The 18,394-nt window shown below is 35.7% G+C and overlaps 1 protein-coding gene across 3 annotated transcripts in view; it reads left to right on the top strand.

Moving 5' to 3' along the window:
* Nucleotides 1-18,394, top strand: part of AFAP1L1 (actin filament associated protein 1 like 1) — a 60,100-nt gene that overhangs the window by 20,229 nt on the left and 21,477 nt on the right. For all 3 annotated transcript variants that reach the window (XM_023506399.2, XM_031953686.1, XM_031953684.1), the window contains exons 2-8: nt 4,429-4,560; nt 6,849-6,932; nt 8,711-8,805; nt 10,461-10,569; nt 14,762-14,860; nt 15,988-16,199; nt 17,878-18,057. In XM_023506399.2, the coding sequence (XP_023362167.1) occupies nt 4,429-4,560; nt 6,849-6,932; nt 8,711-8,805; nt 10,461-10,569; nt 14,762-14,860; nt 15,988-16,199; nt 17,878-18,057 (911 nt within the window). The remainder of the gene's footprint in view (nt 1-4,428; nt 4,561-6,848; nt 6,933-8,710; nt 8,806-10,460; nt 10,570-14,761; nt 14,861-15,987; nt 16,200-17,877; nt 18,058-18,394) is intronic.

Raw genomic sequence — 18,394 nt, 5'->3', positions numbered from 1 at the left:
GCTGCACAACAAAGATGAACTTTGACACACAGCTACTAGGATCATACAACTAGTGTATGCAAGATGCAGGATTTGAATTCAATTCTTCCTGACTTCAAGATCAGCTCTCTCGCTAAAATACTAATTCTTGGGTTTGTTTTGGGGGAATAATGTGTTAAAAAAAATTAGGTCTTTCCATCAGCTGCCCCTCTGTGACCTTGGGTGACTTAATGAGCCCTTCCATGAAACATCTGGCATCATTTAATGTGGCGATGTAAGGAATCTTACATCATCTTGTCTATTTCCTTGTATTTGGTAGTGGCAACGATCTCCAGTTCCTGTGGTACTTTTAAGGTTTACAAAGCACTTTCCTCTCAGCAAGTAGGAAGGACAAGTGTTATGACTATTTTATAGAACAGGAAAGGGAGGGTCATTAGGCTAATACCTTGAACCAGGGCACAGGTAGTAAGGAGCTCAGTTCTATTTGAACTCAAGTCTCCTAACTCCAAATTCAGTGCTTCTCTCCTTACCTCTTGTGTGCCTGAGGCTACAGAAAAAATGATGCTCCAGGGGCTTTTAAAATTTTTAAATTTTTATTATTTTTTATTATCCTTTCCCTTTCTCTCAAATGATAGGGGAAAAAAAAGTCAGGACAGCTGATGAATACATTGAAAAAGTCCAAAAACATGTGTAATGTGAAATGCCTATGGATCTTTCATTCCCATGGGGAAAGTATCCACCTCTTATCTCTTCATTGATATCCTAGTTAATTTTTATAATTTTATTATGATTACTTTTGATTATTCTTTCCATTTACATTACTATACATACTATGTATTTTGTTTTCTTGGCCCTGCTTTCCAGATCTTAAATATGGACTCACGTGGTACCTGGAGAAGAGCCCTGAAATTGGTGTCAGAGGGTTCAAAAACGGACAAATTATTTGTGTGACCTAAGCCAAGTAATTTCCTATTTCTGGATGTTTTCTGTAAAATGGGAAGCATTAAGAGTACATGGCACAAAATACTCCTTTCAGTTTTAAACGCTAGGATTCTATAAAGTTTCTTCCTATCTCTGGGCCAATTCGTGCTCTGTAAAATGGGGAGAGTAAACTAGAAAATCTCTCTCACCTTACCTCTGAGGGATTATAGAAATCGTGTAGGCCAACTGACCATAGGAAGGATTAAATCCAAGTCTCCTGATATGGCTATTTCTTTCCCTTTGAGATCACCTTCAATTTATCCTGTATATATCTTATACATAGTTTTTTACGTGTTCTCTCCCCATTAGATGAACTCCTCAAAGACAAGGATTATTTTTGTTCACTCTCCATCCCCATCCCCACCTTTTTAAAAATCTCCAGTATTTAGTACAATGCCTGGCACCTAGTATGCATTTAGATGCTTATTGATTTAACTTAATAACTTTGTAGTTATTAAAAGTAATTAGTATTAAAAGTAATGTAGTATTAAAAGTAATAACTTTTGTAACAATACTATGAATTGTTCAGGGTCACAAAAATAGTAAATAACAGCTAAAATTTGGAACCCCTAACTCTCCAGTCCAGCAATCCTTCCAGTATCCTGTGCTAATTTCCCAATCTTTAAAATGTGCTATTCCCAATGGAGGAAAAGCAGTAAATGAAACAAATTCTTTACTTGAGTTGGAAAGGGTTAATATTTAATTTGGCCAGAGCCAAAGAGCCAAGAAAGGGAAACAGAAGTTTTAAGAGATTGAAGACTATGAATTGATAGGACAGGAAAAGCTACTTCCTGCAGACATCCTGGACCCAGAGCAGGGCTGGCCTTTTAAAGGTCTGCTTGGGATGAGAAAAATGCCTAGGCTTCTATGGCTTTTTGTGTTTTTGTTTTTTTGATCAGAGTTATGCTTTCATGACTATAGGGAACTTTCTATCAATGCAGAACAACACCTGCTCTGAAATTTACAGCTCCAGAGAGTCTCCTGGGAGGAATGAAAGATTAAGAAATCTGCCCAGAGTCACATAGCTACTATATGTTAGAGTTGGGACTTGAAACCAAGTTCCCTGACTATGAGGCCATCTTTCTATTCAAAACTGCATGCGAATTCATATAGCCCACCCTATACTCTGCAGAAAAGGCATGGAAAATGGTGCCAGTGTCCAGTGTCCTTTAGCTCAAGAGCCAAGGTGATAAATCCACTCAAAACCATGCCTTATGTATTTAGGCCCTGCCCTCTGGTACTCTGATGGTCTCACCTGTCAGAAGAATCCATTGGATTAGATGATTTCTTTTGTCTTTTCTAGCTGTGAGCTCTTTGAATCCCATGAATATAATCAAAAACCTCAAAGATTTTGTTCACTGTGGTTCTTCTTCAGTGCCTCCTCAAGATGTGGAAAGGGATACTGATTCTCAGTTTCCCTCCTGTATAAAATAAGGGTGTTGTCCTAGAGAATCTCTGATGTTTGTTCTAGATCAAGATCTATGATCCTAAGCCATCAGAATGCAAGCATTAGCAAGGACCATCAATCTACAAAGTCTTTGAGGACTGGGCCAGGGATAGAATTTGAGTTATTGGCCTAAATGAGCATTAATTGTAGAGAGAAAGGTAGCCTTTAGCTAATGAATTTTTTTGGTCATTGCAACTCACAGAATCCTTTACTAAAGTTATCTAGATAGAGGAAGTATGTTTTTTTTTCTTTTTTTTATTATAATAACTTTATTGACAGAACCCATGCCAGGGTAATTTTTTACAACATTATCCCTAGCACTCACTTCTGTTTCAATTTTTCCCCTCTCTCCCTCCACCCCTTCCCCTCAATGGCAAGCAGTCCTATATATGTTAAATATGTCGCAGTATATCCTAGATACAATATATGTGTGCAGAAACGAACAGTTCTCTTGGTGCAGGGGGAGAATTGGATTCAGAAGGTAGAAATAACCTGGGAAGAAAAACAAAAGTGCAAACAGTTTGCATTCATTTCCCAGTGTTCTTTCTTTGGGTGTAGCTGCTTCCATCCATCAATTGACACTGAGTTAGGTCTCTTTGTCAAAGAAATCCACTTCCATCAGAATACATAGAGGAAGTATGTTAAGAATTCAACAGATTACTAAGTATCTAAGTGTTTATTGACTGATTGGATTTTTTTTTTGGTGCCAATTTGCAGAAGGAGAAAAAAGTGGTACTAATTATTCTGACAATTGCTTAAAGATTTTAGGATACTCTAATTTAGGATTACATTGAGCTTAATGTAAGTCAATTATATGAAATAGTAGTTAAAAAAAATCTAACCTGATCTTAAGGAAAGGGACCTGCACTATTCCAATATCTTTGCCAAGGGAAAGAAAGGAAATCTAGCATTAAGCAAGCACTTAATAAATATTTATTAACTGACGGAGTAGTAATCTAGTAGTAAGTCAAACAGAAAAGTTCCACCAACACAAAATAATCATCACAACACTTTTTGTAGTAGCAAAGAATTGAAAACAAAGTAAGTCACAATTTCATAGCTTTACAAATTGTGGTATATAAATAAATATGCAGTAATAGAATTTTTATGCCAAAAGAAAAGATAAATATGGAGAACCTCCCTGGAAGTTTTAGAGTGGAGTCTGAATGATTACTTAACAAAAATATGGTAGACAAAATTCCAGTCCTGACATCATTTTCAACTCATTTAATTTTTTAATATTCTTAGTTATTTGTTTTTAAAGCTTTTCAAAACATATTCATAGTTTTCAATATTCATCCCAGCAGTTTTCAATATTCATCCCAGCAAAACCTTGTGTTCCATTTTTTCTCCTTCCTCCACCCCTTTCCCTAGACAGCAAGTAATCTAATATATGTTAAACATACGCAATTATCATGCTGCAGAAGAAAAATCAGATCAAAAAGGAAAAAAAATGAGAGAAAACAAAATGCAACAATCAAAAATTTCCAACATCATTAAAAAGTAGGAATGCAGTAATTTATATATAATATTAGCAAAGAATTCATAGAAATATGCATTTTCTATACATATGTGCACATTTATCATGTTGCACAAGAAGAATCAGATTAAAAAGGAAAGAAAATCAAAAGCAACAACCAAAAAGGTGAAAATACTATGTTGTGATCCACATTCAGTCCCCACAACCCTCTTTCTGGATGCAGATGGCTCTCTCCATCACAAGTCTATTGGAATTAGTCTGAATCACTTCATTGTTGAAAAGAGCCATGTCCAGCAGAGTTGATCATCATATAATTTTGTTGCTGTTATACTCTACAATACACCTTTTGCTGAGGCATCAAGTCTCTCTTTTGAGCAGCATGTGCCCAGCCTGTCCCACACTGCCCTGTGCTCACATAGCTGATTCCTAATGGAGCCCAAAAAACTCTGATCCCCTTGACCTCTACCTTGTCCTCTGCTCAGAGTCAGGAACCCTCACCATCAACTTGTATTTTCTGCTTTTTTTTTTTTCTATTTTCCAGCTGTGCTGGAACAGCTCATTCCTGAGCTTACAGGATTACTCAGTCTTCTGGACCATGAGCACCTGAGTGAAGCTACCTTAGAGAAGAAAATTGCTGTTTCAGACATTCTGAAGAACATACAGCCTCTTCCAGGTTAGTCCAATTCTCTTTCTTGTGAAAGCTCCTGAGCCAAAAAACTCCTACCTCCTCATAATTAGTGCTGTCCCATTAATCCCTGGATATTTTAAGTGCCTAATGAGATAAGGGAAATCATCATGGAGATGGCCTTCAAAAGATGAGTAAATGAAAAAGGACCAGCTTCTGATTAAAGAGATTAAAATGAGTCAGAAGCCAGTTCAAAGGATAGATCAGTCCCCCAATAACTGGAGCATAAAATGAATGGAAAAAACTAAGAACACAGAATACCAGGCAGAGGAATTTGAACCTTACTTGAATAAATAGTAGGGAGTTAATGGAGATTTTTTTTTAAGCATAGCATTAATGTGATCACATCTCTGCCAATAAAAAAGTATATTCTGGCTGGGTTGTGAAAGATAGATTTTAAGATAGATAAAGAAAAGATAGATTTTAAGTTTTTTTTAGTATAATAGAGAAAAGTAAGGATGGGGAGACCTAGAATGGTACTGATGAAGAGATGGATGGGGGAAGGATATGGCAAAGGTAGAATATAGTATAATTTGGTAACTGAAGTTCGGATCTTGAGGCAAAGTTAGTATCAAATTGACTTCCTGAAGATATGGAGAATGGTATTCATGAACATAATTCTCTAGGCCTCGGAGCTACTCTGAGATATGCACTCAACAGACCAACCTGATTATTCCTGTTTTTATTTAAACCCTCTGCTACAGAGAAGAGTTTCCCTCTTCCCCTCTGAGTTGTAAACCAATTAAATCATGAAGGAATTTATCATTTTACTTTTTTTGTGGGCATTCTTTAATTTCAGAAAATCTCATGAGATGCTTGTCTGCTTCACTCATGGGGTCAGCTCTTCCAGATCCAAATGATGAATTCTAATTGGAAAGGAACTTTCCCTTTCTGGGCTTCAAATTTTTTCTCTTCTAAAAAGTGAAGAATTTTGCTTCAGTGATCTTTAAGGTCCCTTCTATCTCTAAATTCTATAGCCAGGGAAATGAGATCTTGTTGAGTAATGGCCTCCCTCTTTCAACCAAGGGAACACTTTAGAGAACCAGCTAATCCATTTTGTCATCTCAAAGTACAGTGCCCTAAGAAAAGACATGCCCATTCTTTCCAGTCCCTGCTGTCATATAAAGGGAAATAAGACTGATGTATTAAATGATAGTTCCCATTCACATTTTACAGTTGATAGGGTGATTTCCTCAGTTTATCAATGGAATAGGTAGAACATGAGTAAATTGAGACCCAAAGATGGAAAAAAGTAACTGTCCTCTGAGGTTCAGTTGATGGTACTAGGTGTATTTGCCTGAGAGAAGCTGAAAGGGAAACATGATAATTGACTTCACATATTTGGCTGTTATGTAGAACAGGGATTAGCTTGACCCTCAGAGCAGAGATAGCATCAGAGAGCAGAAGCTAATGAACTATAAGACAGCACAACTATTAGTTGTGTGAGCCCAAGTAAGTCACTTAACCTTTGAACCTGTTTTCTGCTCAGTTGTAAAATCCATAGTCATGATGTTTATCAAATAAGATAATGTGAGGATAGAATGCTTTATAAACATTAAAGTGGTAGGTCAATGTGAACAATTATTACTATTCTTTGGGTTCTTAATAGAGGTAAACATTCTTATTAGAGCTGTCCAAAAATGAAATAGAGCTGCTTTCAGCAGCACTAAATTCTCCATCTCTGAAGGTCTTTAAGTCTAGATAACTTCAGGTTTGGGTCTGAGTTTAATGACCCTTGAGACCCCTTCTCACTTCCAGATCCTCTCTGCTTTTAGCAAGCAGAGGACTCAAAACCTAGGATATTAACTTGGCCACCTCTAGTTAAAGGTGCTATATGTGCTATATGTGCTAAGGTCTGGCCTCAAGTAACAAAGTAAATTCACAGATTTTTTTAAAAATTTACTTTAATTTTTAATTTAATTTTTTAAAATGTTAAAATGGACCTGAGAGAATATCTCCACCAGTCCTCTCAAATTACATTAGGGAAATTGAGACTTAGAAAGGAAAAGTCCCTTGCATAAAATCAGGTGGATTACTGACAGACAGGACTAGAACCCAGTTTTACAGGGTGCTTTCCACTGCATCAGGTTTTCTCCATCCCCCTTATTCCCATGTCCCATCTGTCTATTTGTCTTTCCCTGGTGGATGTGGAAGAAGAATTTCCTAACTTTGTACAGAATCTGGAAGAGATCTCTAACTCTAAGGTAGTCTAAGGTAGTAGTTAGAGTAGTTCCTTCCCTCCTCCGTTACTATTTCTTTTTTTTTTTTTTTTGCAGGAAAAGAGATGTCTTACATGTATATGAACACAGCTGACTTATATTCTGGACCTAGTTTTGTGGAGTCTCTTTTTGAAGAATTTGGTATGTATTTCAGACACACTACTCTTTGTTCCCCTCTGTTGTTTCCTGAAATGCCTGGGTGGCCCCTGCCTTATCTCAGACAAGTCAGAGCTGAGAGATAACTAATTTCAACCATCTCAGAGGGACCAGACAGATCCAAGTGACTTGTCCAAAATTATATTGCAAGTCCAAAATTATATTGCAAAATTATATTGCAATTATATTGCAACAACAGAGTCAGCCCTAGAAACCCAATCTTCTGGCTTCAATTTCAGTTTTTTTTTGTTTGTTTTTTTGTTGTTGTTCCATAGTGTTCCTTGGGATTAGCGTTTAACCATTTGAAAGAATAAAGAAGAATTCAGGTTTTTTTGTAGACATAAATATTATTAGGACATGAGAAAACCTAGATTTGAGTTTGAAAGAAGAATGTATTTGCATTTGGCTTACCTCAGAGTAAACTGAGTATTGAAGAGGCAACCTGACCTACAGAGTCAGGAAGTGTCTTTGGAACCAGAGAACTTGAGTTTATACTTTACCTCTGACCCTACAGCTTCATGATTTTGTGCCAGTCACCCATGTCGACCATTCCTTAGGCTTCAGTCCTAGTTCTAGAGCTATGAGACTAGGAACCTCTGAGATCTGCCTCTTTATTATTTTGGATAAATTCCTTTCCCTCTATAAAAGAAATTAGAGGATCTGATTTCTAGGGTTCCTTGTTTCTAACTTTCAATTCAATGTAATCAGTTCAACTCAATTGCAACCCAATGCAATGCAATGTTTGTCATGTCCCATTATATACAAGGCCTTGAGTTAGGGTGTTGGGCATGCAAACATTGATTTAAAAAAAGATAATATTTACATAGTATTAAGACTTTCTGAACAATTCTGTGTGGTAGGTATTCTACAGACCCTACTTTTAAGACACTAGTAATAGAATGAGGATTTATGTCCAATTCCAAATAGAACAGAGAGAGACTGTTTTATTTATTTTTGTCTTTGATATCTCCTTGCCTTAGTCCTATAAGTCTGCATATGGTAGGCAATTAATAAATATTAGTTTATTGTTGATCAATTGATTAGACATGTTCAAAAATCATTGAGACAATAGAAAATAAGATTTTAAAAAGTCTTAAGCAGAAGTGTTAGAAGAATTCAGCAGAGGGAGAGATCATTTTATTGGGATTGATGGAGAGGTAGTGTGGAGAAGTAGGGTAAGCTGTCTAGAAAAGTTGCTCCTGAATTGGACATTGAAGAAGGAAAAAGACTTCTAAAAGCAGAGATGGGGGCTTGAGGAATCTATTTCTAGGCTTTGGTAGGATCAGTGTGATCAGAAATCTAAGGCAGGAGAGAATGGGGTAGAGTGTAGGCCATTTAGCTATAATGTAGAATATATGAAGAGGAGTCAAAGTTATGGTATAATATAAATTCTTTCATTTGTTGCTTCAACAAAGCTTTAATAAACTCTGCTATAGATTAGGCATAGTCCCCATCCTCATAATGCTTGATTTGATGGGAGGATAAGGTATAAAGATAACTATAATTCACAACATTATATGTTACATATTTGATAGTGAAGCATACTATCTCCTAATAGAGAATGAATCATATATATTTTTGGAAATGGAAAATTAACACAAAATAAAAATAAAGCAATCTATGTGGGTTCAGAGATGGTAAGTCTTTAAAAAATCTGGGAGGGCAGGGAAATCTTCCCAAAAGATGTGGCATTTTAGCTGAGATTTAAAAGGCGGAATTCATACCAGACTAAATTTTTGTCTAATGGTCTAAATTTTCCCTAGACTGTGCCCTGAGCAACCTTCAGAACATGCATGAAGATGATGGGGAGGTTGACGGAGACAACTTGGAGCCAGCAACAAATCAGTTGCTGAGAAAAGTAAGTTAGGGATGAGTATAGTTTTTTGTGTGCTGATCTCCTCCCTTGAAAGAAAGGATGGGCCCTAGTTCTCATGCTAAAAGTAGAACTAATTGCATTGAACATGAACTCGCAATATCTTGGAGCTAGAAACCACTAAAGGGCTCGTAATCCAACTCATGTCTCCCCGAGCAAGAGAGTCCCCTTTTGAATGTCCCTGACAATGAATGGATCATCTTGAAAATTTCCAATGATGAGGAGTTCACAATGTAGTCTGACCTGTTTTGGGATAGCTCAATCAGGAAGTTATTTTTTACACTGAACTGAAATGTTTCTTTGCTGTTTCCATTGTTCTTACTTCTGCCCTATGGGACTAAGCAGAATGAGTGTAATCCTTTTTTTAGCTGAAAGCCCTACAGACACTTTAATGTAATTATCATCTTTCCTTCCACCTCCTCTTATATTTTCCTGGCTAAATATTCTCAGTTCCTCTCAACAGACTTTCATGTGGCACACTTTCTAGTCTCCTCATCATCCTGGTCAGCCTCTAGGATATGTGCTATTTTGTTAACTTCCCTTCTAAGCAAAGCATCTGGAATGGAATACAGTACTCTATATTGGTTCTGATTAGAGAAGAGGACTGCAGAATTATTTGCCTCCCTGATTCTATGTGGCATGGTGTCAGTATCGGGCCTGAAGTCAGGAAGATTCATATTTCTGAGTTCTCAGACACTTAGCTATATGACCATGGGCAAGCCACTTGACCCTATTTGCCTCAGTTTCTTCATCTGTAAAATGAACTAGAGAAGGAAATAACAAACCACTCTGATATATTTGCTAAGAAAATCCCAAATGGGTTCAGGAAGAATTGGAAACTACAGAAATGACTCAACAAAAGATTTCATAGTTTCTTCTTTAGGCTGAAGAATTACAATTAACCTTATGACCTGGACAGATCATTCTCCCCTCTTTTGAGCTTTTGTTTTCTCATTGGTTAAATGGTGACACAAAACAATTATGAAGATTCAGAGAATCTATGGCAAAAGAGTTTAACTATAAGGAATCTAGAACAGCAACTGATATATTTTTTAAAAATCCGTATTAATAAATTTATCTGGGGATGGATGTGTTCTATATAATAAAGGCTCCCTGAAGATGAAAGTGCATTATTCAAATGGAAAAGTATCAGAGTATCAGAAAAGTACACTGGGAGTTGGGAGATTGAGTCTGATGTTTGGCATAGTCACACTGTGTGATAGTGACTGAATCACTTCCTCTCCCCAGTTCTTGGGTTTCTATTCCATAAAATAGACTTTGTGATCTCTAAATTTCTTTCTTTTCAGTGCCTCCATTTTTAATTGCTTCCTGTACATTTTGTATATATTTATTTGTATGGATTTAATTTTCATTTATCTAGATTGTAAGCTCCTAAAGTGCAGGGACTTTTTCTTCTTTTTAAATCAGTAACGTTTAGCACAGTTCCTGGACCAGTGTAGCTGATTAATAGAGATTTATTGTTTATTTCTTTGATCCCTAATATGCCAAGGTCCTGCCATTCCTTACACCAACTTCTAGATTTGCATTGGGACTGGCATTCCCTACCACTTGTGATCTTCTCCTGACTATGCTAGTCTCCTTTTCTTTGCTCACATTATCTTTATTTTTTTTTCTTTTAGTCATCAGATCCTCCTCCACCACTTCCCACTAATCCTCCTCCAGAAGATGACTATGAAGAAGCCCTTCCTCTGAGCCCAGGAAAGACACCTGAGTACATCAGCTCTCATAGTGAGTCCATTAGTTGGTTAAGGGGGTCAGAGAAATGAAGTGATAAAATAATAAGAATTAATATATTTTATCTATTAATATATTATATTGTCATATTAATAATGTAGTGATAATTAATATGATGGTAGAGACTATACCTATTTCAAGGGAGATCTTATGAGGGAACTCCATTTACTAATATAGGTTAGCAACTTAAAATCTTAAAAGTTGTTTTAAATCACTGACAAGTTGAATGGCTTGCAAAAGAGTCACATAGCCAGGATGTTCAGTTTCTCATGATTTTATTGATACCTTTATACTTTAATTCTAGATAGCAATTCTTGATAAGAAGAAAACCATAGTAAAGAAAACTTCATAGTTAAAAGTACAAAGTTTAAAAAATTCTGTTTAAATTTAAATTCTGTTTAAATTTGGTTCATCAGCAATCATAAGAGAAAGAAATGTAGATTCTTCTGATATGCTTAATAGTATTTGACAAATAATGGTAGTAGAGAAGGCATTTGATCAATGTAAAGCAAAATATAATGGAACTCACATGCCATTTGTAAATAAGAAAGGGTTATGGAATGGATTAAAAAGCAGAATCCTTTAAAATGTATTTTATAGGAAACAATGAAAAAGGATCCATATAAATTTAAATAAAAAATTTTAACCTTAAATTATTCATGTCAACAATAATTCACAAAATTACTGTTGCAAGTTAAATATGCATTAAAAACAGTCAAGGGCATAGTATGTTATAAGTTTTTTCCCCCTGAATTATAGTAAGTCAATTTTGTGTATATACATAAATATATATATGTATGTATGCAAGTGTAAATATGTGTTAAAAACCACAAATACTTGGTAATTCTGAAGTACTGAAAAGATGAAACAAAAATCTTAAAAAAGCATGAAATCAATAATTGTTAATCTGTAATAACACCAAGAAAAAAGTTGTCAAACCAAAAACTAAACTAACTACACCTACTATATAGAGAGAATTCAATGAGGAAAATACATTTTCCCCCAAATACATTTGGGATATTTATAAAAATCAACCATATCCAAGTCCCAAAGATCCCTTTATGGATCAAAAGGTAAGAAAATTATGTGTAAATGATAATATGATGAGTAAAAGGTACAGACTCACATGACAATTATTTTTAAATAGGTTACATGAATATAGCCAAATATATCCCAGAGACAAATATATGATATAGACTATAATTCAATTAGAAAGGGAAATTTAGAGTTGAATCTGCATTTTAAGATGTGAAAAAGGAACAAACCAATATGCCAGCCTAAAATAGAAAAAAGAAGGAAAAAATAAGTAGGAAGAGTGAAAATAAAATAAGTGAAATAATAGCTCTCTAAAAACTGGGGGGGGAGGGAACAGCAAATATAATTAAATAAAAAACAGGCAAAAGCCTGTTATCAAAATAAGAAACCTAGTTCTGAATATTGATTCACTTAGTGTGTAGCATAGGGTCAGTCCCTTGCTCTCCCTCAGTTTCTTTATCTATTGAAGGGGAGAGGATTGTGTTGGATGACTTGTTCTCTTTCTAATCTGCCATTATGACTTGTTCCAAGTAGGTACAAATTCAAAAGGATTCAGTTGAAATACAACAACTCTAGCTTCACTTTGTCTCAAGTCTTGAAATGAGAAGCGGAAAGGAAGGGACGATAATCAGCATCACCCATCATGCTTAAACTATTTGAATTCTTTGGTCTGAAGAATATTCCCACTGAGGAAGCAAGGCCAGGCTCACAACATCCCTGGGAGTGGGAGAGCCATAAGGCCAGAGAGGGGAGTAACTCAGGAAAAGACATACTGGAACCTTTTCCAGAGTAGAAGGCCCCTGTTACGTCATACAGTATCCTTCCTGTTAGATACTTCCTCTGGATAGTATTGCCAGGTTTTCAGATTTCTCTCAGAACAGGAACTGAATGAAATCCATTCCCTCTCTTGCTTCCTTCAGCACCAATCTCCTGCACTTCTCTAACACTATCTGTGGCCAAATTAAGTATTTGCTTAGCTTCAGTGAGCTAATGTCCTTGGATATTAAAGATTCTGAGTCACAATAGAGGAAGGAATAGTCCTGGCTTCTTTCTACAAGCGAAAAGTATGATGTGATGGACTTGAAATCCTAGGCCCATCTGTGACACTACTTTATTAAAGACTTTGGGCAATTCATTCTCCATAGTTACAAATGTTAGGCTATGGCATAGTGTCTAAAGTGCTAGATAATACTTGCTGGCTGTGTGCAAGTCATGTAATCTCTGTCTGCTTCAGTTTTTTTCATCTATGAGGATAGTAATAGGAATTATTCACTAGGGTTTTTGGAAGGATCAAATAAGATAATATTTGTAAAGCATTTTACAAACCTTAAAGCCTGATATAATAAATAAACTTTCCCTTTTGATTCATATGAAAATATTGAGAAATAAATATTTTCCTCCCCAAAATGCTTTATGAACTTCCTTGAAGTGTGAAGGTCAACTATAAAAAATAAGGCCTTGGGGAAAATGGATTGTATGATAACAAAATTTAGAACAAAGAGACCCTCTTGTCTAGTTACGATCTTTGCACTCCTCCCCTTCGAATGACTGACCCTATGACCTTTTTAAATCAGAAAAAATATATTGATCACAAGGAGGAACCTCTATCAATCCTAGAAGCCCATGATCTAGCAAGGAGTCTTTGATTATCACTGTTGTTTTAACAGAAAATTAAATGACTGATATTCTGGAATGTTAAGCCCAGGCTGTCTTTTAACATATTATGTCATATTATTAAAACATACATATATATATCTGATATATACACCACAGATTGTCTTAAGTCAGAGAGATGACCTGCACAGTCTAAGATGACCATGCTAGTTTTGACGTTTTTGACGTTTAGAATAAGACTTTTTAAAACATTTTTATTATCTATGTATTTGTTGTATTACATATTTATATATTATATTATTAATATATTTAAAATATATAAACATATTTAAATATATAACATTTTAAAATATTTAATATTTAATATTTAAATATTTAATTTTTATAATATATTATATATTTAATATTAATAATATTGTTATTAATTATTAATTAAAATATATTAATATTAATATATTAATAATATATATTTAATATATAAATATATATATTTTTTATATTTAAATATAAATATACATTTAAATAAGATACTTGTCTTATTTAAATTTTTAAAAAAATTTCTAACAGACTTGTACCAAAATGCAAACTATACAGTTATTTATCCCTTCCATATGGCAACTTTCCCCATTGCAATTTTGATATATTGTGATCAGAATAAGAAATTCAATGGGAATTTGGGAGTTTTGTGGAAGCCATAGATGACCTGTGTGTGAGAACTAGTAGATGACACAAAGTTTGGATAATCAAAAATGCATAAAATATATGTATAATATTTTATAATATCAAGAAAAAATGAAAAGGAGATCCATGAAACTGGAAGATTTCTCTGGTATGAAGGAAGGGCCAACAATTTTACATGGATTTTCCAGATCAGAGGGACACTGCATTTCTAACTCCCATGATGTGGGGAAGGGATATCTGTAATATATATTTTTTTCTTTAGTAGATCAAATTAAAGGATAGTATGATGGAAAGGATATTGCACTGGGAATTAGGGGGATTCTGCTTAACTTTGAAGAAGCCATTTCTAGTTCAAATGTCTTCTAATATCTTCCAGTTTTGAAATTGTGCATCGTTCTAAAATGTCTTCCTTGCCTAACATTCTATGTTCTAAGGTGACTAGGAACAGCTCTAAAGGTTTGTGTACTATGTTCTGCTGAACCATCTTATCAGTCTGTGTTCAAAGGTGCCTTCTGGCTCTAATATTGTTTTCTATGTTCTACCATATTTTGTGGTTTGATGTTCTATGTTCTATTTTAAAGTACCTACTAGTTCTAGCATTTTGTATTCTAAAATTATTTTTATTTCTATTTTCCAGGGGCTTTTTTTTTTTTTTTTTGCCTCCTTTTTCACACTATTCACTCTTACAAGAGGCATGATATGGTCACTTCATTTTCTGTGTTAGAAGAGAGAATACTTTGGTTCTTCCCATAAAATGAGGAATTTTTTGAGGGCTTTGATATTGAACTCAAAATCCTTCTTTTATGCCTCCAATCTTATCTTATCCTATCTTATGTTATTTTTGCCTTTCTTGCAGATGGTTCAAGCCCACCCAACTCCATTGTGGATGGTTACTATGAGGATGCAGACAGCAGCTACCCAATGACCAGGATTAATGGAGAGCAGAAGAATTCTTGTAAGTCCTATGGTCACTTACAAGGTGGAGATCTTCACTCCCAGAACCTCTTGTGGTACATAATCTCCATAATTGCAAGAGGCCTATACAATACAATTCAACAGTCACTGACTAAGAAGTGTTTTGAGGAACCCCAAGGGTGTCAGTATCGGTGGATAAAAGAACACATGGAGGGTGGTAGGGAGAGGTATAAGGTGTAAGAAGATTGGAAAGGTAGGAGTCTGAGGATTTGATATTTGATCTTGGAGGTGATCGGGACTCAGTGGGGGCCATGACATGACTGCTAGAGGGTGGTTAACAGTTTCAGAAGAGAAGGGAATATATTTGAGAGGTGTTGCAAAGGTGAAATACTCAGGCCTGGGCAACAGTTTGAATATGGAGTTTCAACTTGTATGCACTATACTGATATTTTTCTGAATGGTTCTCTTTACTGCAAAGCTATGAATGGTTCTCTTTACTGCAAAGCTATGAGCTTCTTTAGGGTAGTAACTATATCTTTCCTGTGCAAAGCGCAGTGCTTTGCACATAATAGGTGCTTAATAAATCTTAATCCTCAGTCTTGTAAAGTAAAAGAAGTAAAGCTAAATGTGGATTGATATTTGGCAGATAAGGTTTCTTTTAGCTTTTACTGTGTATTATAAAAGTTCTGTCTACTTGTCTGTTGCATGTAATATTCTTTGTTCAGTTCTGATATTTCCATATCAAAATCTAAGCTTCAGTTTTATCAGTAAAATGGAAATAATACTTACACTATCTACTGTATCTTACTAGACAAGTTTACAGTGAGGATAGTATTTTGCAAATATTGAAATATTGTTATCAATGAGATTTATTATTATTGTTATCAAAGTCTTTTGTTCTAAGGTCTCTTTCAGTTTCATAATTTTGTGTTGATTCTAGATCCAAAATTTCTGATCCAAATCTCCAGCAGCCTCAGTCCTGCACCTTTGATCCCTTGAACAAGATCTGTTTTTCTTTTTCTCATTTCTGTCCCCAATGTTTGCACAGTGCCTGGCACAGAGCAGGCATTTAATAAATGTTTATTGAATTGAAGTAGAAGAGCCAGGTGCTTCCTTGGTCTGAGGTGATCCCAAGAGTAACTTGAAACTTTTCTTTACTTCACCCAGATAATGACTCAGATGCCATGAGCAGCTCTTATGAATCCTATGATGATGAAGAAGAGGATGGAAAGGGGCAGCAGTTAACCCACCAGTGGCCTTCAGAGGAAGCTTCCATGCACCTGGTGAAAGATTGTAGAATCTGTGCCTTCCTGCTACGGAAAAAACGCTTTGGCCAGTGGGCCAAGCAACTGACTCTTATCAGGGACAACCAGCTGTTGGTAAGATCTAGTGACTGTGTGTGTGTGTGTGTGTGTGTGTGTGTGTGTGAGAGAGAGAGAGAGAGAGAGAATCTAGTGATTCATGCATATAGCCATATGGTTTATATGTTGGGCATATGTACATGAGAGAGAATCATGGAATCTTTGCTCTCACTTTTCATGCAGCCATATAGGAGACATTTTCCCTCTATTTTATTTTCCCTCATTTATCAAATAGGGTTAGTAATATTTGCCTTACTTACATTATAAGACTTCTGTTATAAAAGTGCTTCATCACCATAAAGTGTCATAGAAATGAAAATCCTTATTACTGCTACACTTATAAAAATTCATTTTCATTAGATCTGATATTGTCTTCACCATTAGAAATTGTCATTATAAACCAAGTTGCTTTGACTCAGAGGTTATTAACTTTGGTCTGAGTTTTTAAAAAATTTTTTTTTAAATATCTGAGTATACTTTTTCTTTGGTAATACTATATATATTTTATTCATTCAAAGACATTATTCTGAAAAGAAGGTTCAGAGTTTTCACCAGACTGCTATGATACAACACAAGGCTAAGAACCTCTGCTCTAGTTAAAATAATATTGTTCACTGATAGTCAGACTTTGAGTAGTGGGTTTGTTCTTTATATTCTTAGTAAGCTGAGTCCCAGATGACTGTCCCACATAGTCCATCACTGGGTTTATCCTCCAATTCTTTCCAGGATGGTAAAATATATAAGAACTTGGGATTTCTTGTATATTCAAGAATCCAGATTCTCTTCATTTCTCTACATTTATTCTCTACATTTCTCTACATTTATGAGGTATATGAGGAAAATCTAATTCACTGAATTTTTATTTACAGTAATTTCCCTTTTGTTCCTCATGTCTCACTTAAACATAGAAGGTTATGCCAGTGGAGTGCAAGCTGTGGCAGGTCCTTCCTAGCTCAAAATCCATTAGAAATGGCCTTGGCAATGCACTGTCTTATCCGAGGACCAGCCCAGCTAAATGTAGAGAGGTTCATCGCCAAAAAGTTTACTATTAGATAATACATTGTTTTCTCTCTGGCAGCTGATGAAGCAAACAAAAATACAAAATGGCCCTCAGTTCTGGGTATCCCCTCTTCTGTTTCCATAGCAACATAACTATGTCTCCCATAGCATAGAAAGAGAAAAAAAAAGGTCAGAGAGCTTGAAGAAGCAACAGTTTTTAGATTATCTACAATAGGAATTTAAGCGTTTATAATCTGAAATATGTGATCTTTGTCCAAATGTTGGATTTTCATTGTACCAAGTAATATTATTAGGCTATATATGATGCAATTAAAGTAGGTATGGATCCCTTTCTAAGACCAGTAGGATTGGTGTTCCTATGTGTGATGATCTTGCCTGGATTGGATTGAGCAGGATTGGATGAATTGGCTATCTAGTGTACATTAGTCCCTGAGGATTAGGATAGGAGTGAAGTGTGTTCCTATGAGCTATACATGAGCTCCGAGTTACAATCTCTGTGGGTAGCTATTGGGAAGCCAGGGTATAGTGAACCTGATCTTCCTCTCACTGTAAAATATGACAAAGATCCTTAAAGTATGCTATATCTCTTTCTCTCCTTTCTCTTTTTGTCTCCCTTACACTCATTGTCTCTCCCCTCACTGTCTCTCCCCCACCTCTCTCTCTCTTTCTCTCTCAGTGTTACAAAAACTCCAAGGACCACCAGCCCCACTTGAAGCTGGCTCTGGGAGTCTGTAATGTCATTTATGTGCCCAGGGATGGACGTCGCAAGAAACACGAGCTACGCTTCTCTCTGGGTGGTACAGAGGCCCTGGTTTTGGCTGTACAGAGCAAGGAACAGGCTGAAGAATGGCTGAAGGTAGAAACACTTTTTTATGCTGAGCTACCTCAATTCCCTAAAGCAGGGGAGAGTGTCTCTAAAGCATATTTGCATTTTCCAGGTTCTGAATTGGTCATCAGACTCAATTGCTAATTGTCTTGACAGCAGGACTGAAATCATAGGACCCTGGAAGAGGATGCCTGTGACTTTTCCTTTTCCTATGGTTCTATTAAAACACTAGAGCTTTGAACTACTTCTCTTTTGGACTTTCTATGGTACTCTCCTTACTGGATATTTGGTTTCCTCTTTTTTACTTTGTCTTGGGAGTAAAAGGGAGCTGCATTGGATGATCTGTAAGGTGTCCACCTCTGATATC

This window comes from Sarcophilus harrisii, chromosome 2 (assembly GCF_902635505.1).
Source record: "Sarcophilus harrisii chromosome 2, mSarHar1.11, whole genome shotgun sequence".
NCBI lineage: Eukaryota > Metazoa > Chordata > Mammalia > Dasyuromorphia > Dasyuridae > Sarcophilus > Sarcophilus harrisii.
Note: the sequence above shows the minus strand (reverse complement) of the source record. Positions and strands in the feature narration are given on the sequence as shown.